General features: G+C 59.0%; 6 protein-coding genes across 6 annotated transcripts; 4 read left to right on the top strand and 2 right to left on the bottom strand.

The window, feature by feature from the left end:
* Positions 1 to 64: 64 nt before the first annotated feature.
* Positions 65 to 2,290, top strand: GGS23DRAFT_538368 (ATP synthase beta chain mitochondrial precursor). The gene is made up of 7 exons (XM_051514790.1): positions 65 to 250; positions 351 to 492; positions 573 to 594; positions 676 to 761; positions 817 to 859; positions 936 to 1,490; positions 1,544 to 2,290. The coding sequence occupies exons 1-7, from the start codon at positions 240 to 242 to the stop codon at positions 2,233 to 2,235; spliced, it is 1,551 nt and encodes a 516-aa protein (XP_051372239.1). The 5' UTR covers positions 65 to 239; the 3' UTR covers positions 2,236 to 2,290.
* Positions 2,291 to 3,671: 1,381 nt separating this feature from the next.
* Positions 3,672 to 6,119, bottom strand: GGS23DRAFT_621206 (putative ferroxidase; the record flags this gene model as incomplete). The annotated part of the gene is made up of 6 exons (XM_051521154.1): positions 5,561 to 6,119; positions 4,986 to 5,480; positions 4,683 to 4,903; positions 4,258 to 4,613; positions 4,129 to 4,179; positions 3,672 to 4,072 (listed from the first exon to the last, which is right to left on the bottom strand). Exons 1-6 carry the CDS (start codon positions 5,912 to 5,914, stop codon positions 3,672 to 3,674), a joined length of 1,878 nt encoding a protein of 625 aa, XP_051372238.1. The 5' UTR covers positions 5,915 to 6,119.
* A 3,062-nt stretch (positions 6,120 to 9,181) lies between these two features.
* Positions 9,182 to 11,104, top strand: GGS23DRAFT_538317 (iron permease FTR1). Its single transcript, XM_051514789.1, has 4 exons — positions 9,182 to 9,676; positions 9,759 to 10,204; positions 10,261 to 10,459; positions 10,528 to 11,104. Exons 1-4 carry the CDS (start codon positions 9,512 to 9,514, stop codon positions 10,807 to 10,809), a joined length of 1,092 nt encoding a protein of 363 aa, XP_051372237.1. The 5' UTR covers positions 9,182 to 9,511; the 3' UTR covers positions 10,810 to 11,104.
* A 355-nt stretch (positions 11,105 to 11,459) lies between these two features.
* Positions 11,460 to 13,743, top strand: GGS23DRAFT_538183 (uncharacterized protein). The gene is made up of 2 exons (XM_051514788.1): positions 11,460 to 12,673; positions 12,837 to 13,743. Exons 1-2 carry the CDS (start codon positions 11,809 to 11,811, stop codon positions 13,412 to 13,414), a joined length of 1,443 nt encoding a protein of 480 aa, XP_051372236.1. The 5' UTR covers positions 11,460 to 11,808; the 3' UTR covers positions 13,415 to 13,743.
* GGS23DRAFT_567440 (Snf7 family protein) lies at positions 13,733 to 15,365 on the bottom strand. The gene is made up of 2 exons (XM_051516337.1): positions 14,953 to 15,365; positions 13,733 to 14,738 (listed from the first exon to the last, which is right to left on the bottom strand). The coding sequence occupies exons 1-2, from the start codon at positions 14,998 to 15,000 to the stop codon at positions 14,073 to 14,075; spliced, it is 714 nt and encodes a 237-aa protein (XP_051372235.1). The 5' UTR covers positions 15,001 to 15,365; the 3' UTR covers positions 13,733 to 14,072.
* Positions 15,366 to 18,977: 3,612 nt separating this feature from the next.
* On the top strand, positions 18,978 to 20,352 carry GGS23DRAFT_538002 (HSP20-like chaperone). The gene is made up of 5 exons (XM_051514787.1): positions 18,978 to 19,135; positions 19,345 to 19,737; positions 19,861 to 19,878; positions 19,949 to 20,088; positions 20,125 to 20,352. Exons 1-5 carry the CDS (start codon positions 19,114 to 19,116, stop codon positions 20,200 to 20,202), a joined length of 651 nt encoding a protein of 216 aa, XP_051372234.1. The 5' UTR covers positions 18,978 to 19,113; the 3' UTR covers positions 20,203 to 20,352.
* The last annotated feature ends 3,377 nt before the right edge of the window (positions 20,353 to 23,729 follow it).

Below are 23,729 nucleotides of genomic sequence, written 5' to 3'. Positions count from 1 at the left end.
CGTGTGGAGATGGCATCGGCTGAGATCGTAAAGTCATGTGACCAGCACGTGCAGTAGCGGATTTTGCGCACAGCACAGCACAGCCGGTGGAGCTTCGTTCCTTCCCTTGGGGCGTGGCCCGGACGAAGTGGCCGCCAGCGCCATTTTTCCCCGACTTGCTTCAAATTATTTCCTCCCCCTCCAAACCCATCACCACCTCCACTCCATCCATTCTCTATCGCTCGGGGCCATCTTTCAAGATGTTCAAGAGGTAAGTTCAATACGTCCGAATCTGCCCTGTCGATCTTCCCCGACGTCAATTGAGGTCAATTGAACTGACAGCTTTTTTTATTTTTTTCCGTCCGATGTAGCGGCCTCTCCTCTTTCGCCAGAGCGGCCCGGCCTACTTTCGCGGCCTCAGCACGGCGCGCAATAAAGCCCGCGGCCCTGCGATACCCCCTCACTAGCCGATTCGCAAGCACATCGGGAGTTGGCGATGGCAAGATTTACCAGGTGAGCCGGGGAGATCGCATGCAGCTAGCTGGCACGGCCCGGTTGGGCTATGGGACGGGAGCTAACAAGCACGTAAATAGGTCATTGGTGCTGTCGTCGATGGTTAGTGAAGGCCTTGATGGTGTCGCCGAGCGTTTCCATCGCATCCGAAGCAGGCTGTATTAACACGTCTGCCCCGTATAGTCAAGTTCGACACCGCGAAGCTCCCTGCGATCCTGAACGCCTTGGAGACGACCAACAACGGCCAGAAGCTCGTCCTCGAAGTCTCGGTAAGCATGGCCATGTCGAGGCTTTCGGCCTGAAGCATCTTCTGACGTTTAAAAGCAACATCTGGGCGAAAATGTTGTCCGCTGCATTGCTATGGACGGTAGGTTACAACTCGGGAAAGGGGGAGGGGATGGGGGAAAACAGTCTTTACGAACCGTAAACTCATGTCGCGATAGGTACCGAGGGTCTTACCCGAGGCGCCAAGGCCAAGGACACCGGCGCTCCTATCACGATTCCCGTCGGCCCTGCCACACTCGGTCGCATCATAAACGTCACTGGTGACCCGATCGACGAGCGTGGACCCATCAAGACCGACAAGTTCCTACCCATCCACGCCGAACCCCCGGAGTTCGTCGAGCAATCTACCACTGCTGAGATTTTGGTTACCGGTATCAAGGTCGTCGACCTTCTGGCTCCGTATGCTCGTGGTGGAAAGATCGGTCTCTTCGGTGGTGCTGGTGTCGGCAAGACTGTGTTCATCCAGGAACTCATCAACAACATCGCCAAGGCCCACGGTGGTTACTCCGTCTTCACCGGTGTCGGCGAGCGAACCCGCGAGGGCAACGATCTGTACCACGAAATGCAGGAGACCTCCGTCATTCAACTAGACGGCGAGTCCAAGGTCGCCCTGGTGTTCGGTCAGATGAACGAGCCCCCGGGTGCCCGTGCCCGTGTCGCTCTCACTGGTCTGACCATTGCCGAGTACTTCCGTGACCAGGAGGGCCAGGATGGTATGGGGATCACCCCGCATTTTATGAGTGGACGATCGCTGACCCCCCCGCAGTGCTTCTCTTCATCGATAACATTTTCCGATTCACCCAAGCTGGTTCTGAGGTGTCTGCTCTCCTAGGTCGTATCCCTTCGGCCGTCGGTTACCAACCCACTCTCGCTATTGATATGGGTGGTATGCAGGAGCGAATTACCACTACCAAGAAGGGTTCCATTACTTCCGTCCAGGCCGTCTACGTCCCCGCTGACGATCTGACTGACCCTGCCCCCGCTACCACCTTCGCCCACTTGGACGCCACCACCGTCTTGTCCCGTGGCATCTCGGAGTTGGGTATCTACCCCGCCGTCGACCCTCTGGACTCCAAGTCCCGTATGCTCGACCCCCGTATCGTCGGTCAGGACCACTACGATACCGCCACCCGCGTCCAACAGATCCTCCAGGAGTACAAGTCGCTGCAGGATATCATTGCCATTCTGGGTATGGACGAACTGTCAGAAGCTGACAAGCTCACGGTCGAACGTGCTCGAAAGATCCAGCGTTTCCTCAGCCAACCCTTCACCGTCGCCCAGGTCTTCACGGGTATCGAGGGCAAGCTGGTCGACCTGAAGGACACCATCGCCTCCTTCAAGGCCATCCTGGCTGGTGAGGGTGACGACCTTCCCGAAGGTGCTTTCTACATGGTCGGTGACTTTGCATCGGCTAAGGCGAAGGGAGAGAAGATCTTGGCCGAACTGGAGAAGTCGTAAGGAGCTAATACGGACTGCTGTTAAATAGACACTACTAGGGAAAGAGAGGGGGTAGTGACTTGTGTACATCTATAAAAGGGGAGCAGTTACGGTCTGATGATGCATCTAGCTCAATCGAGTCCCTTTTGTGAGATATACCAACACCAATTCGCCATCGTTCCGACAGGTCTGGGCGAATATGCCTCACAAAAAGCCCGGGGTTTTTTAATATCTTTGAGATCAGGTAAAATCGAGTCAGTATATACCCTCCTTCGTCCAGCTTCGAAAAGGGGATGTATATTTAGGCATTTCCTAAGTACTTCTGGGGCGTGTGGGTACCGACCCTCGTCATCGAACATATGCATTCAACAATATGAGGCAAAACGGACGACAACCGAGCGGAGACGAAGTAGACCGTAGGCGATGGCGGTACGAAGTTGGATCTCGCGTTTCCACGCAAGTAACTAATTACTATCCCACCAGAGGACAAGAGAAGGAAAAGGCTTGCTGAATCGATATAGAGCTGAGTTACCTGCTGTGCGGCTATCTACCTAAGTATATACACTTGTTGACTTGCACAACCAGACGCAGCGGCGGGTACCAGGGGGGAGGGGGGGGGGGGGAGATGTCGCTAAGGGGGCTGTAGGATTTTTTTTTTTCACCTCTCTCCCCCCTCTTGTCCTGGGAGACACGTCGGGACTAAGCCTCTAGTACCGCGCGACGCGGAGACTGGACGTCGACGGGGATACGACGCGTGTGACGGAGGAGAGGGCGGCAGGACAAGGCGGATCAAGCCGCGCTCGCCCGCGCCACGCCGCGTCTCTCGGCGCGACGCTTCGGAGGCAGTCCTACCATGGGTGGCTGGGGGGTTTGCTTCCTGACTACGTAAACGCCTCCGAGCCCTATCGCGTCGGACCCGATTCTCGGCTCCGCGAGTCGCTCCCGTCACGGCCTCCGCTTGAGCTCACATGGCCGGATGCAGGGCGATTCGTTGCGGCGAGCCCGCCGTTCACAAGTCTCTACCCGCCTGCCTACCTCTTCCTCGCCCTGCAGCAGCCAATGCGACCATTCATTCCGTGCCCGCGTGCTCGTAAATTCATACCTACGTACAACCGCTTGTCAGGCCCGCCTAGTTGCTATGCAGGAGATTTGCTCCGTTACTTACAGTTTACTCGACGCCCCCCAAGGACACACAAGTGCTTCCAGAATACGCCCAACCCTGTCCTACGCCGCCGCGAGCAAAGCTGTCCCGCCTGTGCCCCTGGCTCCCCTGCTGCAGAGGTGAGGCAGGGAGGGCCAGACGTAGGCGAGAAGCCAGCTATACAGCCCCCCTTCGCAAATATTAAGTACACCCAGTATCGCACCTCGCCCCGCAATAACTCTCCCTTTTTCCTTTCATCCCTCCCTTCCTTCCTTTCCCCCTATCCACGACGCTCTCGCCAAGCCAGTCCCTCTCTCTACCGCGCCCTCCCGGCCCCCGCCGACGACGCACCCACGAGCAACTCGGTGCCGCGGCTCGGGCTCGTCTGCAGCTCCTCCGCGGCGCCCAGCCGCACGGAACCCGGGTCCGCGTCGGCGGCGGCCGGCGGCGCTGCGTACGGCGCGAGCCCGTACCAGGCGATGGTGGCGACGCCGAGCAGGCCGCAGAGGCAGGTCAGGGCGAGGGCGGCGACGCCGCGCGCCGTGAAGCCGGCGGGCAGCGGGTCCGGCGCGCGGTTCTCGCCCGTCAGGTCGAGGCCGGCGCGGCCCGCCGCGTTGCCCGCCGTCGGCACCGCCTGCGCCGCGCACGCCTCCAGGTGGTCCGCCGGCAGCGCGAGCGAGCGCTGCAGGTCCAGCGGCGCCTCGACGAAGGTGGCGACTGCCGGGGGTGTTAGCGAGGGTCGGGGCGGTGAGGGGGGGGGGGGGAAGACTTACTGAGGCCCGACGCGACGTGCCACTCGATGTGGCAGTGGAAGAGCCAGACGCCTAGGCAAGGGGGGGTCAGCAGGGGATCTCTACCGGGGGGGGAAGGGGGGGGGGAAGAGAAGAGCGAGGAAGACGCACCGGGGTTGTCGGCGCGGAAGCGCAGGACGAGGTTGCCGGAGGGGTAGAGGACGAGGGTGTCGCGGCGCATGGGGACGGCGGGGAAGTCGGACTCGGCGACGGGGGCGTCGGCGAAGGTGCCGGCGTCGTCGGCCGAGCGGTGCAGCGCCTGGAAGTGGTGGCCGTGCAGGTGGAACGGGTGCCGGCCCGTGTCCAGGTTGTTCACCACCACCTGCACCACCTCGCCGCGCTCCAGCACGAACGCATTCGTGAACGACCCGTACACCGCCGCCTCCGTCGCCAGCTCCCCCGCCGTCAGGGCCGTGTACAGCGTCGGCACCTTGGGCGACTTGTACGTGATGTTGTTGAAGAAGGCGCTGCGGGAGGGTGAAAAGGGGGGGGGTGTCAGCGCCGGCTGCGAGTATTAGGAGGTCAGGGCAGCTTACTAGTTCGCGCCGTCGCCCAGGTTGTCCATGACGACGTCGAGCTGGACGGTCCTGTCCGGCTCCCCGAGGCGGGGCTGGTTGTCGTGCGGGATCAGGGTCATGTCGTCGAAGGGGTCGAGCTCGTCGACCAGGGTCGGGTCGGGCAGCGGCCGGGCCTCGTCGTAGACCAGCCAGCCGGTGACGTTGTAGTTCAGGCCGTCGGGGATCGTGTCGAAGAGAGTCTAGCACAGGGCGACCACAGTATTAGCATCTGCCGTGTCCTGGGAGGGTGGGTCGACGGGTGAGAATAGAGAAGCGACTCGCCGTATCCATGCTCGCCACGAAGGCGTAGTTAGCCGTGGTCTCGTTCTTGGTCGTGACCAGGAAGCTGCAGCGCTGGGCGGCCGACAGGTAGATCATCTCGGCGACAGCGGGCTGGTGGTAGACGCCGTCGACTTCGACAATGGTCATGTTATGGCCCTCAAACCAGAGATACTGCCCGGCGAAGGCGCCCATGTTGACGACGCGGAAGAGGTACGTCTTGCCGGGCTCGACGGGGACCGTGAGGTTCTGAGTGTCGTTGAACAGCGCCGCCTGGGGCACGGGCTCAGCGCCCGTGGGGTTGGCCTTGTTGATGAACCCGGCGATGAGGTCGGTCATCTGGCCGTGGTACCAGTCGGAGACGGTCAGGATCCTCTCCTCGTCGTACTGGTCCAGAAACGGAGACTCCGGGTCGTGGACGATGAGCGGCCCCCTCAGCCCGTCCGGGTACTGCGCGTTAGTGTGGGAGTGGTACCAGTACGTGCCCGGTTGGTTGATCTCGCGGCCTCGTTAGCTTTCCCCGAGCGCGACATTTCTGTCGGTTAAAGATGGAAATAAAAAGGTGCGCGGCTTCTTACCGTGAAGTTGTAAGTGAAGCTCGAGCCTGGGGCAATCGAGCACTGCGATACTTGGGCAGGGCCGTCCATGTGAGTGCTCCCGTTCATGAACAGGCCGTGGAAGTGGAGAGAGGTGGGCCGGTCGCCTAGCTTATTTTTCACGCGGATGACAATGTTGTCGCCGACGTTGGCGACGATGGGAGGGATCGGCCATTGGTCGTTTATCCCGATGGTAGCTCTCTCGAAGGCGCCATCGGGATTCGACGTCACCCAGGTCACGTTGAAGTCGTGGGTGATGGTGGCTGCCCTGGAGAGACGGAGGAGAGCGGTGGTCAACGCCGCAAGAGGGACGAGACGCCCGAGGAGAGAAACCATGGCGAGCACCTGCAGTAGTTAGTAGTTGGTGGTTTGCGAAGAAGGATAAGAAGAAGAAGGGTGCGACGGGACCCTCGGGGGGGAGAGACGATACAGGACAGAGAGAAAGAGAATGTGCGCCGGTGTTCCTCTCAGCGGATAGGAGGTGGACCTCGGATGATATTGAGTACCTAGAGCTGGGGGTCGGGGTGAATAGTGGCTGCTGGACGTCCCGGCCTCGACGGCGCGCCCTGAGACCAATGAACCAACGATAGCCGAAGTTGGAATTTCTACGGTTTCGGCTTTCTCTGCCCGCCGCGGAATTGGAGGCCGATAGGTTAAGAGGGCAGAGAGCAGCCCCCCCGGACGAGTCCAAGGCGCATAGAGCACAGACAAATGTAGGCAGGCAGCCTGAGCATTCCGTTGCCTGGCATGCCCCTACCGGATCTGCACACCTACCTATTGCTCTTCTTACCCACGGGCTTCTCTACCTCCACCCCTGGCCTCCTCCCACCTCAGGTACCTAGCGTCTCTTCGGCCGCTGCTCAGGGACCGATATCCGGAGCTGTACACACCCGCAAGCTATGTAGCATGTCTCTTACATCGACGTATGTACATATATCCTACATGCGGGAACCATTCGCTTGCTACGGAGGAATGTCGTGTAAGCGACTGGAGCTACCTGAGGTTAGGTAGTTATAGGCTTGGCCGGGGGGGGGGGGGGCAGTCCAGGGGAGCAGTCCGGTGCAGGGGCTATCTTATCAATCTAGGTACCTACTTGGTGCCACGAAAATGGACAGGGGCAGACTTTTTTGGTTGCTGTTTTCGTTTGCCTAATCAGATTCGAGACGTCAGCTGGGTTGGATGGATAATAGCATGCTGAAGCGGCAGGGAGGGGGAGGCTAGCATTCGCAGAGGAGCAAGCAGTCGACTCGAGATGGCCCTGTCACAGCGTCTACCTATTCCACTTACCTAGGTAGGTATGCGTGTGCTCGCTTTGCCCTACTTGACCTCCCCGCCCCCTCGTGTGTTTCGATCCACAGCCCTTTCTCGGCGTCTGCGCAGTGATTCCTTGCTTCGTCGGCAAACAACGGGCGTGGCTCCATCCCCCCAAACCGGTAGCACATGTGCCGTCGGTTTCCGCGAGGAAATACTGGATGCCTACCTACCTATCTAGGCGCTACCTAGGTGCTACCTCGGTGCCGCCTAGATCACTCTAGGTGTAGAGTTACGGCCAATGCATCGGGGCTCCGTACGCGCTGGCGGGGGATAGATATAACTACTCAGCAGGTATCGATGTCTACCTACCTGGCAGACTGTGGAGAGTACTTGGAGCGTCGCTTGCTTGCTTGCTTTCCCTGTGACGCCAATATGATATGTTAGCCGTGTTGAGAGACGTTGCTTGTGGGTATGTCTACGCATGGATGTCGATAAGTCGGCAGCGGGGATACGACGGGATTGGTAGGTGGGTATATTCGCTACCTTAGGTCGGTACCCACCTGAACCTAGGTACGTTAGGTATCTGTCTATAGACCTAAACCGGCACGCTTGATGATCTGATAAGATGATGTCCGAAACGGCAAAAAGTGTAGGTACCTACCGTGTTGCATACTACTACCTACACATCGCTGCTACGCTCCGAGTGGGTGTGTGGGTTGTGTGGGTTGTGTGGGTTGTGTGGGTGGATGGGTGGATGTGGGGCGACATCTATCGTCCTCAAGACGGCTAGGCACTCATACGCATCGTATCTTCGTCAACGTTTGCACTGGTACGAGAGTCGAATGAGGCAGACTGGACGTCAGTTCGGGAACATGCCGCACGTGGATGCTTAGTAGGTATATAGATACATGCCTTACTCCTCGACGCCAACAACCGGCCGAAGCGGCACCAACGAGTAGCCCGATGTGGAAAAATCAGACCAAGATCGCCGACTACCTAATGTGTGCTGACGCGGTGAAGAATTCGACAGATAATGTGGAATTAAGACCGTGTTCTAACTATCTTGCTAGGTAGATTTTACTCCGGTGCAACACCTTAGGTACTACCCAACCTATCTGCCCTAAGGTAGGTAGGTGTCGGACGTAGGTAGGTGTCTACCACAGTCTGTATACGAGCCGTGACAGAGGCCGCTCTCAACTTTTCGGGAACGCCTTTTCCATGCAGGTGCCCTCTCGAGCTCACGAGATGATCCACCAAGTACCCAGCCTTTATCGTATTGTGCCCACCCATCCGTTGCCGCAGGTAGGTACATTAGTCGGGTACGAGTAGGCATAGTAGAAGAAGATTACACGGAGCTCCCTCTGCAGCTCCATATAAGAAGCCAATTTGCATCGGTGTCCAAAGCAGCTAGGGAGAACCTGAACCTGTGCCGGCCAGGGAATAGAGACATCCGTAAGTACATTTGCCTGTCGTACTGCCCACCCCTAAGGTACCCAATGCACAGGTTGACAGGCATATCCATTCGCCAAGGAGAACGAGCAGCCAAGCAACGGATCTACCGGTGGCTCCACGGGTTGGCAAAGCTTGAATCGCCAAGCGGAAAGCTTTTCGCAGCGCTATGACGGAAGACAAAACTACATAGGTAATTACCTACCTACGCAGATCGTGGTGACATCCTTTCCCCATCCATGCATCCCATCCCCAGGCCCGAGTCCTGGTCCCCTCCCCCCGAAACCAAGACATGCCCTCTTAAGTGAGCTAAGTGACTGGTAGCCACGCCGCGAATGAGGATGTAGCTACGGATCTACCTACTATACCTACCAACCTACCTCGTTTGCGGGCAAGCTTTGATGTTTCTCATCTCGGGAGGTAGGTAGGCATCGAGACAGCCAGGCCACGATATCCCGGTGTATCCCGGCCCGTCGAGGCAGGTTTACACAAGCAACCCCCGTCTTTTGTCGTTGCCACCTCCTCGCAGCAACCCGCAGAACCGATGGATAAGTCTTCCTCCCCTCTCATCCCCCGGCCTGTGACTCGGCCACCTCCTTGTTCGAGGAGGGCATGTCCACTTCCATCCGCAGCGTTACCTAGCTGCCAAGCGAGTTCGCACTAGTAGTAGACAACAACACGGATAAAATCTAAAGGAGGGGGGCCCTTGCTAGGTAGGTAGTATCTGGGTTAGGCATTCGATTTTCTTCGTCGATCGAACCATTCCCAACCTTCCCAGGCCATTGCCGTCTTTTTCTGCTGTCATCTTTTCCTCTAGCTGGCCGAGCTAGCACGTCTCTTCTTCTTCTTCTTTAGTTCAGCTCAGCTCAGCTCAGCTCCGCTTAACTTAGCTAGTCTTCTCAACCATCCTACAATTCACCACGCGCCAAGGTACCCAGCACAAGGGGCAAGGTGAACTTAACCACCTTCACCGGCCCGTAATCGGCGCCCGTCCCGGCAAATCCCCTTGGTCTCGTCCGTAACCCCCCCTTGAAAGGTACCCCACCCAAGATTATCTGATTGCATTTATCAGATTGACAGATAATTCGCGCCCACTTTCATCTCGCACCTGAGGGCTACACATACGCGCAACGCGAGAGAGACCAGATTATCCTCCCAGAAACTCTCCCGAGGATCAACGGGGCTCGAATCTAGTAGCATTCTCGCGATATCTTCACCTTCACCTTCACCATGGCGGATCAGACCAGCCGCGTCTTTGCCCCCCAAGTCTGTCTCGTCGTGTTTCGGGAGACCCTCGAGACCGTCATCATCGTCTCTGTCCTGCTGGCCTTCCTCAAGCAGACCCTCGACGGCCCCAGCCGCGACGCCAGAGTGTACAAGGCTCTGGTGAAGCAGGTGAGCTCGCAGCATCCCGTGCTCGACTTGATGAACGTTACCGAGGGGTGAAAGCAGAACTGCTAACCACGGAAGTCCTTAGGTATGGGTCGGCGTCGGCCTGGGCTTCCTCATTTGCCTCATCATCGCTGCCGGCATGATCGCCGCCTTCTACAAGCTGGGAGCCGACCACTGGGGCGCGAACGAGAACAAGTGGGAGGGTGCGTTCGCCCTCATCGCGGCCCTCATCATTAGCGTCATGGGCGTGGCCCTCCTTCGCATCGGCAAGATGCAGGAGAAGTGGCGAGTCAAGCTAGCCAAGGCGGTCGAGGCTCCGCTACAGGTCACAGATCACCGGAGCAGCTGGGGCAGGCACTTCGCCGAGAAGTACGCCATGTTCGTCCTGCCTTTCGTTACCGTCCTGCGCGAGGGGATCGAGGCCATCGTCTTCGTCGCCGGCGTCTCGTTCTCCGCACCAGCTACCGCCGTCCCGCTCGCCGTGGTAGTCGGCTTAATAGCAGGTTGTATCGCAGGCTACATCATATACCGGTACGTTCTGGCTTCGGCGCGCGATTTGGTTAGCGTCCTGCTGACCCCGTCATCAGAGGAGGAACCGGAGCCAAGTTGCAGTACTTCCTCGTCGCTTCTACGTGTCTGCTCTACCTCATCGGTGCCGGTCTCTTCTCGCGCTCTGTCTGGTATTTCGAAGCCCAGAAGTGGAACGACGTCGTCGGCGGTGACGCTGCCGAAGTGGGAGATGGTCCGGGATCGTACGACATCGACAAGAGTGTCTGGCATGTCAACGTAAGTGATGAATATTATATGCCGTTCTTTACGTGCCTACGTTCCTATTTACTCATGACCCGCCACAGTGCTGCAGTCCGACGCTGGACGGGGGCTACGGCTGGGGAATTTTCAATGCCATCCTCGGATGGACGAATTCAGCAACGTACGGTTCGGTGATCTCTTATAATGTCTACTGGATCGCCGTTATGATCTCGCTGGGCGCCTTGAGATATCACGAGGTGAAGGGCCACTGGCCACTCACGAAGGCGAAGGCGGACTCGATCGGGCAGACTTCGACCACCGAATCGGTTGATCTGGGTACCAAGTCTCAGGAAGCCGGTACCGTGCTCGGCAAATCGGTAGTCTAAGGAAGCCAGCGGCTAGCTATCTTTAAAGAGACTATATGGAGCTTCGTGTCGCGGCTTTCCGAGAGGACGCGTGGGAGCGCTCAGCCTGTTATTATAAACTCGCAGGTGTGAGTAATACGGGAAGAGGAGTGAAATAGGTAGGCTAGTGTAAGTGAGCTTACACTGGGTACCTAAGCATATACTACTATCTAGGGAAATCACAAAACGCGAGTTGACTATCTGTATAGACTATCTATATATTAGGTAAAATACCCTACAAGACACCTCTATATTACCTAGGCGTAGCATCTAAGAATGCCGGCGAAGTAAAATTTTCTAACGTCCATCGTAGGCTAGTTAGGTACCTGTTTTCCCTCAGCTATCGCGCCCTCGGTTAGTACATACTAACCTGTATAAGGGTAGAGGTATACCTACCTACCTCACCGACCTTGCCTAGGTACCTACTGTAGATCCCTTCGACAGGGAATCGTGGAATATAGGAACACATTAAGATATCCGTCACCTCATAATCCAGTACCTCTCTAGCTTCATAATGCAGATACCTGCATACACACGGTCAGAGTGACGTGGCCATGTTCGTGGAGGTGGAAATATTAGCTAATCGAGTTTTCCTGTATCGGCATCTAACGACCCGCCAAGCGTTCCCCCACACTGCCAAGCTATCAGCTCCCAGTGGCGTTGCTGTGCACATCCAGCGCTTCGTTGCCTAACCACTCCACATTCCTGCTACCACCGCCGAAGAAGTGCAAGTTCACCACAACGGATACAGGCATAATTACTCTCTTCTCCGACAAACCCTGACTATCGCGGGTCGGTCGATTTAATCTCGGTACCCGAAAATCTCGTGATTCGATACCCTCAAGCCGGCCAATCTGGGACCTTAGGTAGGTATATAACCCACCTGGTCGTGTGAGCTTTGCCGCAGGTCGAGCTCGGAACTGATGACCGCATCGAAACTCGACATCTTCAGGGTAGTGCCTCACACCGGAGACCGTCCAGATGGGCGACTCGAGCAGCGCCGCTCAGAGCGACTCGTCCGAGCCGGACCCGCCGGGCACGCGTCTTGAGCTTATCAGCATCGCCAAGGACGGAGACCTGATCCTGGACGTGACCTTTGAGAACTCGAAGGAGACCCTGCGGGCCGCGCGGGAGGCGCAGGCGAAGCTCCCGAGCCGCGAGCCGCGCGCGGCGCCGAAGGCGAGAGTCCGGCTGGCCTTCCGCGTTCGCATGGCCGCGCTGAAGAGCACGTCGAAGTACTTCGACAAGCTGCTGGGGGGCGGGGGCGGGGGCGGGGGCGGGGGTCACTTCAAGGAGGCGCGGGACGTGGCGAGCGCGCTGGCGGCGCTGGCGGCGCGGGGCGTGGCGCCGGGGGCGGCCGCGGCCGCGGACCTGCCGTGGGTCGCGATCCGCGACGACGACCAGGCGACGCGCTACGCGCACCGGGAGGGCGTGTTCGCGGACCTGCTGCGGGTGCTGCATGGCGGCGAGGCGGCGGCGATGCAGCAGCGGGCCACGATGCCGTACGTGACCACGCTGGCCGTCCTCGCCGACCGCTTCGACTGCACCGCCCCCGTCGCCCGGTACCTCGCCGTCCGCCTCAAGTTTAAGTGGCCCGTCACGAACCGCAAGTACGCCTCCTTCGCCGCCGTCGCCGCCGCCGTCGACGAGCCCGCCGCCACGAGCCGCGCCACCGAGGAGGTCCTGCGCCAGAAGATCCTCGTCTCCTGGCTCATGAACCAGCCCGCCAGGTTCCAAGCCGCCACCCGCGAGATCATCATGGACGGCTCCTGCCGGTGGAGCCCGTTCTCCCAAGACGACGACGCGCCGGACGCCACGTGGTGGTATCTGCAGGACGGCCTTGAGGGTACGCTTCCGAGGCCCCTATTTTTTCCTTTTTTATTATTTATTCATTTTTTTTGTTGTCTTTCCTCTTACTTTCTCCTCCCCACCTTATTCGTTTCTTCTCCAACCCCAACACCACATCTATCAAGCACGCAGGGCCTTTACGATTAACACGCCTCGGGCAGAAGAGCTGCAGTACCGGCGCCACTGCATCCTGAACACGGTCGGATCGGTGACGCGGCACTTTTTAAGGCTGTACGCGTCGCGGGAGCGGCAGTGCACGCTGGGCTACGACTCGAGCGAGGCGTGCGACTCGTACCAGCTGGGGGAGATGTACAAGTTCCTCGCGCACCGGCGGCTGCTCGCCGCGGTCGACTTTTCGCCGGCCTCGCTCGACGCCGTCGCCGACCCGGCCCAGCTCCCCGTCGCCGCCATCCTCGCCGCCCTCCGCCAGTGCCCCGCCTACCAGGTCAACAAGAACCACTACAACTGCGGCCTCCGCACCCGCCTCCTCCCCATCCTCGACTTCCTCCTGGCCCTCCTCTCCGCCGCCTCCGTCTCCCCCCCCCGCGCCGCCTGGGAGTCCGACCGCGCCGCCGCCGCCTGGCGGCCGCCCCCCGGCCGCGACCGCGAGCCCGCGCCCTTCCGCTTCACCCGCTCCCTCGCCGCCGACCAGCGCCTCCGCTTCGAGCACGCCCTCGGCACCGATAAGTTCGCCAGGAAGGTCTTCACCGCCTCGAGCTGGGACTGGACCGCCGAGTAGGGGGACCAGGACCCTGGGGCTAGCCTCCCGTCGACGACGCCGAGATGGAGTCTGAGGTGAGCGGCGCGGCGTAGCGTATATCTGATTTTCTTTATGGGAAGGGTTCTCAAGAAACCCGGTTCGCTGGCGGTAGTGATAGGCAACGATCCAACCCTACGAAAGTATTCCCGTCCTTCTTTTAACGAGAGGGTAGGATCGAACCTGTATAATACACCCATAGGCATCGCGTGGTTCCCATAGTCGGCTGCTCTGCCGGATTTGGAAATTAGGAACGTTGAGATGAATAGTATCCTACAATGTCTAGCAACCTAGTAAGAACCGCACGAAGTCTAGCTCAGCGATACCCAAGTAGGAAAGCCTTCTAATAGCGCAGCAATACTCTGTATATACGCGGTCTTCCCGTCCCCCTTTTCCTCCTCTCTCCCTTTCTTGCGCGGCTGGACGAAGACGGTGCTTATTAATTCACCGACCGCCGGAAGAAATCATGACGGGGAACAATAAATATTGGGAATAATGATGATGATGGGCGCCTGGTAGAGCTTGCTACGCCCGAACGCCGATACGCATCGCCTTGTAACACAAACAACGGTACGGAGTCCTTTTCCTAAGTAGGCCGCGGCGCGGATGAGAGCAGGAAAGCCGGAGCGATTGGGCGGGATTAGCTCCTTAGAGCTTCGAGCCTGTTCCTCATCTGGTCCATCATGGCCTCCTGGTCCTCCTCCTCCTCCTCGAGCTGGTGCTGCTCCTGTTCCTTGGCCGGCTGGGCGGCGGCGGCGGGCGGGGTGCTGGGGAGGGCGCCGGTCTTGTCCATGCGGCCCTTGAGGATCTCGCCGAGGACCTTGTCGACCTCGGCCTCGGCCTCGAGGTCGTCGTCGGCGAGGAGGTCGTCGTCGAGGGGGAGGGTCTCGCCGACCATCTCCTCGATGACGCCGGCCTTGAGCAGCTCGGTGCCGAGCTCCTGCATCGTGCCGGCGAGCTGGGGCAGCCGCACGAGCGCGTTGACGTCCCGCATCACCGTCACCGACGCGCGGATGCTGCCCTCGATCCGCCGCACCGCGAACGCCTCGTTCACCTGCATCTGCACGCTCGACAGCTGCGCCTTCGACGTCACCAGCCGCGCCGACGTCCGCCGCACCCGGATCAGCTCCCGCGCGAACTCCCGCGCCTCCCGCTGCGCCTGCCGCGCCTGCCCCGGGTTCCGCTGCCCCCGCCGGTCCGCCTGCAGGATCAAGTTCTTCGTCTTCAGCTCAGCCTGCCGCACCTGCGCGATGTCCCGGTCGAGCTTGCGGATATTCGAGCGGATCAGCGCGTTGCATTTTCGCATCTGAGAGAGCACGGTTATGTCAGCGGGTGATTTCTCCTCTCAATCTGTCTTCCCCCCTTGGGCCTTATTCTTCCTCGACGCGTTATATTCTACTCTTTTTTCCTCTGCCGCTCGTCCGCTCGCTCGCTCTAGTGTCTGTCTTCCTCGAGGGAGCGTAGGGAGGGATAGAGGTAGTTCGAATTCGAGGAACGGGGCGTTGGGGGCGCGCACACACCTGAGCATTGGGGTCCGGCTTGACGAAGAGCGCCCTGAGGCCCTCCATCTCCGTAAAGGAGCGTCCCGAGGAGGGGCTTGAGAATACGGGGTGGGATAGGAAGGGGTGGGTGTTCGATGTCTAGACGAGGCTCGACAGGCCGGCTCCTGTCGAGGGGCCGGGAATGGCTGCGATCAATTGTAGGGTCGATTATAGGTGGGCGGCTCGGAAGTGGGATGTAGATGGGCAGGCCTCGCGATGGACGAAGGGACGCCGAGATGGTACTGCAGAGCTGGTAGATGATCTAGCCGGTAGGAAATAGAGACGGAGAGGCGCGGTTAATGCAATGACGTTGGTCCGGGCCTGTTAGGCTGAAGAGGAACGAACAGCGGACATTAGCGGCCATCCATTGCATGTTTGTACATGCATAACACTAAAACACTAAGGTACATTGACTAGGAGGAAGGTTGCCTGAGGGCCGACCGCTTACTAAGGCTTCCAAGCCCCGATTGTAATCCATAAAGAATACTGCGAGGCGAGACGAGGAGTATGCATCTAAAGAGGTTTTCACAACTACTAAGAAATTTATCCTGTCCGGGGGACGATTACCTGTACAAGGTCCTAACTTGAGACCCTGTAAGCTACCTATAGATATCATAGGTACCAGCACCTTTTATAACACTTTTTAGACATTAAATACCATAGGATCCGTTATTCATCGTGTTTACCCCGGGAGAACAACCAACTAGGTGTATTTTCTCACTACAAAACTACCTCTACCTACTCATAAATACACACTCCCGGGACCCAACCCGGTGTGGATCCTAAGGCATCAGCTATATGTAAAGCATCAGCGCTTCGCCCAATCAAACGGCGACTTGTATTGATGCCTTACCTACCTAGGTAATCAAACGGAGGCATGTCGTTGATTGACTGCCAACGGCACTGCCAACGAGCGCTGCCAACAGCAGCTCAGGAGCTGTAAATGAGCTGTTGAAAAGCCGGCACTTAACCCCAACTCGGTTCCCGTCAGGTACCTAACTCATGTACTTTAGGAGACACCTAATTTCTCCCCTTAGGTAGTAAATACGTAGGCAGGTAAGTCCAGGCTTTAGGGATATGCTCTCGGGCCTGGCTAAGAGCCTGCGAGGTTGCGATACGACAACCCGAACAAACATACTCACGTAACCTCTGTCAATAGGTAACCCTGCCTACTTCTTAGGAGCCCTGCTGCCTCACCGGTTCTGAGGCAGCTCTTCTGATAATCAGTTCAAGGGTCACCACCATCTTCTGTTTGCCGTTGCCCACGCCCGCCCCCTGGCAGAGATCGGCAGTGACACCTCTTCTTAAGCTTACCCCAACATACGGTGTAGCTTGCGGGGACCTATGAGAATACGATGCCTCGAATGAATGGGACATCCCCTGAGGTTGTCGAGTTTCTTCTTTCCTTTTCTTCGCCACGATACTGTGTGCTAATAGTCAAGGATAGGCAGGGCCCCAGTTCTCATCGCTTGATCTCCTCTTTTCCCGCCCGTCATCGTTTGTAACTCGTTCTGTTCCCTTCCATGTGGAATCTGTTCTCGGATCGGGAGTGTGTCTCAGGATCTAGCACTCATTGTTATCTGTCACTTTGTCGTACCTAGGTAGGTAGGTAGGCATCTAGGTACCGATTTCGCTCAAGAGGAACTCGAAATCAGTTACTACCTGGTACAATCAGGGACAGCAACAGATGAGCAAAGTTCCACTAGAACCGACTAGTCACCTACTTGTTGGCTGAGACACTCGGCAGGTCGTTGATCCGTCTCCGCCCTGGTGATGACTAACCCTGAGCGTTACGTAACGGCCTAGTCGTCCCAGGATTTAAAAACCCTGAGACGACCCACCCTTTTATTCCTTTCCTGGTCAAGCTCGCCTACCCCGCTTCTGCGAATCTAGAAAGCATCACTATCAACGCTCGAGGTAGGTATGCCAACCCCCCCCCTTGACAAGCCACCGCTAAGGACGCGCTGATCTCTCCAGACCGGCGACTACGTAGTACGCACCCGCGCAAATTACACACCATGCGGCTCACCTCGACTCTCTCCGCTCTTCTCTTCGTCGGCGGCGTCTTCGCGGGCCCAGCCGCGTACGGGATATGCCAGGCGGGCTGTGCCGGCGTCGTCATGGCATGCTATTCGGCTGCCGGCTTTACTTGGGGTGCCACCTTGGGAGCTACGGCCCCTGCCACCGTTATCGCCTGCAACGGCGCATACGGGACCTGCCAGGCTGCCTGCGCGGCTGTGCTCCTGGCACCCACCCCGTGAGGGTAGCGCGGATAGAAGAACCACCTTGCTTGCATCGGCAAGACGAGGATCAGGGTGGGAGACAGGTTGGCTGCTTTCCGAAACAGCACTAGGCGATATGGACAACTGGGCGGTAGTTAAGTTTGAACCGTGGGCGATGCGAGACGGGCTTTCAGATAGCCAAGGCTATCGAACGTTCCTTAATACACAACCGAAGGATATCTAGCGATTGAAGGCTTCGTTGTCCTACTCACGTTCCGCCCGAGGTGAATGTACTGTATCACTGCGCCTATATTAGCAAGCGCACAACCTTTCCTAAGTAAATGCTTTTAGTTCCTGTTTTACGAACCCTCCTGTAATAGTGGGACACGGGAGCATCACGCTCTGTAATACTGCGCCTTGCAGTCCCACGGCATCGTGAATACCTCGTCGCACTTGGGGCGTTTTGTCGCCCGCGTTTTATGTCACCCGAAGGACGGAGTCTACGAATGATCTTCTCGTGTTCTCTCTAGCACATCATCGAATCCGATAGAAATCCCTCGTCTTGCAGCTGCCAACAAGAGTACCGAATTTATTATACAGGCAATATCCCGTAATTCATTCGGGAAAGATACGTGAAGCGGAAATCGTCGTTGGATGTATACATACTTCCATCGAGTAAATTTGCTCTGCAGGCCGAACTTTTCATCCAGGCGGGCTACCTTGCAGTAGGTAGCTCGTCTCGGGCCAACATGAGGTGGCGTGCTGCTCCCGCCAACAACTTGCAAGTGGCGAGATATGGCGCCTCCGGGGAAGGGTGGTTGTGTTCAAAGCGGCGTGTCGGTTCTATCGTGTTCTGCACTTTTCGCGATTCCTCCTAGCTGCAAGTAGGTATCGCCATCGAACATCCTCTCTTCGTGCTGAGTCAACAGGTTGAGATAGCTCGCGAATTCGTTGGCGTGACTCGGACTCCAAAAGCGTGCCGACACCAATGTTTAAGAGGGCACATGGCGGCTTATGGAAACTAGAGAGAGTTCTGGAGGGGAAACGCCGACAGAAACCCGTCCCGCTTGTCAGTACCTACCTCAGGTATCAGGTGCCTAACAACCTCCTATGCACTTAACGCGGTTTCTCCTCGCTGGAAGCTGCATGTATGCGTGTATCACCTACGTGCAGTGTGTGTTATATGTAGGCAGGCAGGCGTTGGTAAGGAACCCCCTATATCCTCCCTCTCGGCCCCATCTTTGCCCGATTAGGTCATCCGGTAAGGTGTGTGTGCTGGCTTGGACCTGCGTACCTAGGCATCTCCGAGGAACCTCTCCGGCAAGTACACCGGCTAGGAGAAGCGTGCGAGGAGATACCTTGGGCCTACGCCGAGGGGCAAGTACCTGGCTACAACGGAGGCGAGGCAGCCCGCGACACGCTGGCGCCCAAACTGCAGGTGGCTACACGGCGCTTCCCTGGCCTAACCTGGCCTGGGTCGGGTACCGTAGGTACCTCCCAGCCCCAGCGGATGTACCTGGGGGGCCGGGCGTAGAGGGCAACTCTGCATTATCTGTGTGAGGCCGGTACCTCCGACAACCCGTACGTCGGCCAGAGGTACCTCGTCCTGCTTCTCCTGCTTTCGTGCGGCTTCGATCCGATACTTCCTCATCGGAGGGGTGCATCATTAAGCTTTTCGCAGGAGCCTCACATTTTGTGCGATTTTTCAGTCCGCCGCCCCTCCCTTCCACTGCCTTCCCGCCAATTCGAGCCATCTCAGCTTCAACAACCCGCCCTCCTGCCGACACCCACATATACCCTCTCTCTTCCCTCTCCCTCACCATCCCACCGGCTCTGCCGACGTCACCCAACCGCCTTCACGTAACCGCTTTCTCTGCCCGCACCGACGACGTCCCAACATCGGGCTTCCGTCGCTACCATGGCACAAGTCACCCCCGAAGGTAAATCCTTACCCCTCCCCCAAAGCGCAGACGACGCGGACTGTCGCGCAGTCTGGATGTTCTACGCCAAGCTGCTGTGGCGGGACGATCGCGGGAGAGCTTCTGCGTGCCGGCAGCATTTCCATCACTCCCGCTCCTCTCCCCCCTCCCCCCCCCTTCCCAGCTGGTATCAGGTCGCCTGTGCTAACTAGCAACCCTCCTACGCGTAGTTCTATGGGCCCAGCGCTCATCTAATACCGATCCGGAGAAGAATTTCATCTACCTCACAATCTCGGTCCCGGACGTACTCAAGGAGAATCTGAAGCTCGATGTACAGCCGACAACGCTCACCTTCACCGGTCACTCTGAGACCTTGAAGCGGACCTACCACCTGGAACTTGCCTTCTACGGCGAAATCGATGCCGCCGAGACCAAAATCAACCATACCTCCCGCAACGTGGAGCTGAAGTTGCGCAAGAAGGAGCTCAACGAAGAGTACTGGCCACGACTCTTGAAGGAACCGAAGAAGGTTCAATTTCTGAAGACCGACTTCGACAAGTGGCTCGATGAGGATGAGCAGAACGAGGCTCCCGAGGAGGACTTCTCCCAGTTTGGCGGCATGGGTAAGTAAAAATATCTCTACACCCCGCCCGCTCCCTTGTTTTTACTCCATCCACCCCCACCCCCCCATACCGAGGTCGCAGCCTAGCATGACGTGTTTTGACTAACTTTGGCGGCTCTTACAGGAGGTATGCCTGGTATGGGTATGTAACAGTGCTCGTCCCCACTGGGATCAACGACCGTTAAGGGAAATAACTAATACGAGGTCTTTAGGCGGTGGCGATTTTAGTGGAATCGATTTCTCCAAGCTGGGCGGCTCCGACACTGCCGCCGGTATCGACGAGGAGGAGGATGATGATTCGGACGACGACATGCCAGCTCTCGAAGGCGAAGAGGAGGAGGCCAAAGGAGAGGCCAAAGGAGAGGCCAAAGGAGAGGCCAAAGGAGAGGCCAAAGGGGAGGCCAAAGACGAGGTCAAAGAAGAGGCCAAAGGAGAGAAGGAGGATGCAGCCAAGACGCCTGCGTAAGTTCTCTAGGACCTCGGCGGATCGCCAGCTCCCTCTCCACAATTGCCCGACACCCGCGGGCTTTGTTGGTCCTGTCAGGTCCTGAGAAGATGCTTCAGGCGTGCGAAGAGGGATTGACAAGTGGCCGTGCGGTTTACGCGTGTTTCGGGAGCCGGCGAGCTATTGATAAACTTGGAGGTTAAGGTTACCCTGACATCCGACGCCGGAATCTGGTCAATTTATTGAGTAGTCAAGCTGCTTCTGCATCATGACACACAGGCCTGTCTCTGCGATACCGATCATGAGCCGGGACCGTCGCATCAAGCCTTAGAAGGTTGCTCCCCACCCGTTGACTTTCCGTAGCCTGGCCATAGTTTTGCATCACCTACTCGGTTATTACCTACAGCATTCCGCCACGTTCGCGAGCACCTAGACATTTTCGTGATGTGTCTTGGACTTCCGCAAGCTGGCCGGCCGCAGTTCCCCGTTCTTCGTATGATTGGCCGTGCCAGTGTCCTCGGATCTGTGAGTCTCTAGTTAGTACGACGCTGGTTTCCATCGTCGCCCTCTGGTCTCTCCCCCCCCCCCCCCCCCCCTTCCCCCCGGCTTCATCGCCCCTTTCCTCGCCTCGTCTGGTTTCCCGTTTCCTGTCTGAACTCGATAATCTCAGCTCGCAAGTTGTCTCGGACTGCTTTATACACCCAAGTCGAGCCCCGGAACAGCAAGTAGGTGCCTACCTAGTGTCGGGGCTCGCCACTCTCCACCCGTAGCGCACGCACGCTTGCGAGATCTCGGGTTACGGCGCGCCCCTACTTTACCGGGGTTCCTAGGTAGATCTCGGCCGCTGCACAGCTGCGTACCCGTCTCAGGTATATTGCCGCGCGTGTTTCTCCGCCGCCCCGGGTAGGGCCCTTTGCCGGTTGCGGCAAGGTCGCGTAGAACAGAACCAGCCGGCTGGGTCGCTCGTTCCGTGGATCATGGCTGCAGCGTGGCGGGACAGAGAGAAGGTCTACGGTTAGCCATTGAGTAGATACCTATACAGGGAGGTAGGAAGTTAGGGTAGGCTGGCCTCCCACCCCCCCCCCCCCCCCCCCAACTCTGTTCCGCGTGAAATGGGGAAGGGCTTGCGACGTAGGTATTGGTTCCTATCTACGTCGACTGGCGGCCCCTACGCGCCCAACGTACTGACGGTCCGACATCACGAGTATAAAGCGTTGCCTCCTCCCCCGACACTTTGCCCCCTCGTCTCCAGCAAGCCAGCCATCCATCCTCTCCTCCTCCTTCTTGCCTGTTTCCACGCCATAGCCATTGCGAAGATGATGGCTTGAATCCCTTCACTGTATACCTACAAACAAACCCATCCGTCCGAGACCCACCACCTAGTACCGATCCAGCGAGCTCTCTCCTCCCTCCCTCTCTTTTCCCTTCTCTCTTCTCCCCCATCACTGGGATAGCCGGGGCAGCGTCGCCCTCCCAGCCGACCGACTGACCGACCGGCCGGCCGGCTTCCCATCGCGCCACAGGGATACATACGGCGCGGAACAGACGAAGGCGGCCCCGCGAAGGAGCACCTGGCGAGCCGAGCCCGCAAAGCATGCCGGGCACGACTCATCCGCCGTCGCAGCGCCAGCGTGCGGCCGGCGGCACGCCCGCCGCGCACCACCACCACCACCACCAACCACCGCCGCCGCCGAACTACGCGGCCCCCCCAGCTAGGAGCGGCAGCGGCAGCTGGACAGCAGCCGACGCGGCCAAGGCGTCGCGGGACGGCGCGTTCCTGGCGGCGTGGCCGCGCGACGAGAGCTACCAGGTGGCGGCGGAGGGAGAGGCAGCTGGGCGCGGGCCGGGGTAGGGGTAGGGGTAGGGGTTGCCGCGGCGGCGAGGCGGCTTACACTGCGAGGGGAAGGGGACGTCCTGGCTGCGGGCGGGTTACTCTGTGCGGAAAGAGCTGCGCGCCCGGCACCAGGTGGGCGGTGGTGGCTTGCGGGCGGACGGGGGGGGCCCCGCGAGGCTTGCAGGCCGGGGTCCCGTGGACAATCCGGCCGCCACCCGCCCTAGCGGTCGCACACTCCGTTTCACACACAAAAGTGGCGGCGTCTCGCCGTGCTCTGCGGTGCTTCGCGGCGCAGCCGGGCGCCCGGGATGCTCGCGAGACGTCGCCGCCTGCGCTATGGGCGCCGACACGGTCTGGCCCTGAGATACAGCGCCGCCGGCAGGGTGCCGGTAGACACGGTCAGGCACCCCGCCGCCTACCTCATCTCCCCTCCCGCGCCCGCTTCTGGCGCGCTGCCTTCTTCCCAGACCGCCCTGCGGCCGCCGCGATAGGCATACGTACTTACCTACCCTACCACCTACCTCTCGTCGCCTCTTCCCGTCGAACTGAGCAACGCGTATCGCGGCTCTCGGGCAGAGACGGAGGCCTCGGCCGCGGGAAAGGGGTATGCGTGCGCGCGCCTCCCGGGGCCGAGTTACGCGGCAAGCGGCCCGACTCCGTTGCCCACGGGAGACGGGAGGAATCGTGTCGCGGGGCGCGACAGAGACTCGTCCGAGCCTGCCCACGATTCGGCCGTTCGCAGCCTAGCGCGGGAGGCAACCCCCCCCCCACCCCACCAGCGGCGCAAGGAAGGGTTGTTGGTTAGTTGGTTAGGGGGGTTGAATATCCATCTTCGCTTACACCTACGCCAGCGTCCACGTGACGCGAGCGGGATCCGCAGCGAGAAGCAAGCTAGCCCTAGCCGCCTCGCAGATCAGATCAGATCAGATAACAATGTTGGGGCGTGGGGTCATGTGGGAGGGGAGGGGAGGGGAAGGGAAGGCGCGCTCGTCGCGAGCGAGGGCCGCGGAAAAAGAGACGGCGAGGGAGGCTATGCTGTCTTGGTCCTGGCTCCCTGGGGGCCGGCGTCGTGATAGGCCGTGCGCCCTTTGAGCTGGTCAGCCCGTCACGCCCGCCGAGGAGGGACCCATCGAACGATCTATCGTCATTGTCACAAACCCCTCCCCCTCGCTGGCGGTTATTTCGGACTGGAGAGAGAGAGAGTGAGAGAGAGCTAGGGGAAGCGGGGCGGCCACCGAAAGGGTTGGGCAGCAACCTAGGACGCGTGCGGCTTGGTCGGTCTCACCTGGCACCGCCGCGGTGATCGATTAATTGCGTTCATGCCTTCGCCCGCCGATCTATCACAAAATAGTCGCCCCCCAGGGCTCTATCGGGGGGGGGGGTGGGCAGGCGGAGGACGGGGAGCAGAACGACGAGGAGGAGGGTAATTTGCTATGGTGGATATGTATGTCTAAATCCAGCATCCCGCGCTGAGACTACTATCCACCCCCTACGTCCCAGGTACTTCGGTCCCAGGCCGGCCGGCACTGCGGCTAAGCGGGATCGCGCATGACATCGAAACCCCGTGACGGGCTTCGCCTGGAGCGCTCGTCACGATTCCCTCGCCGCGGCAGATAGGCCCGGCCGGGGGCGCGCCCTCCTGCTCGCCCAGAGACGGGCTAGCAACTCTCTCTCTCTCTCTCTCAGCAACTCGGTGTGCGCGCATAACACGCTA

Source organism: Durotheca rogersii (genome assembly GCF_024521655.1).
Source record: "Durotheca rogersii strain YMJ 92031201 chromosome Unknown GGS23scaffold_9, whole genome shotgun sequence".
NCBI lineage: Eukaryota > Fungi > Ascomycota > Sordariomycetes > Xylariales > Xylariaceae > Durotheca > Durotheca rogersii.
Note: the sequence above shows the minus strand (reverse complement) of the source record. Positions and strands in the feature narration are given on the sequence as shown.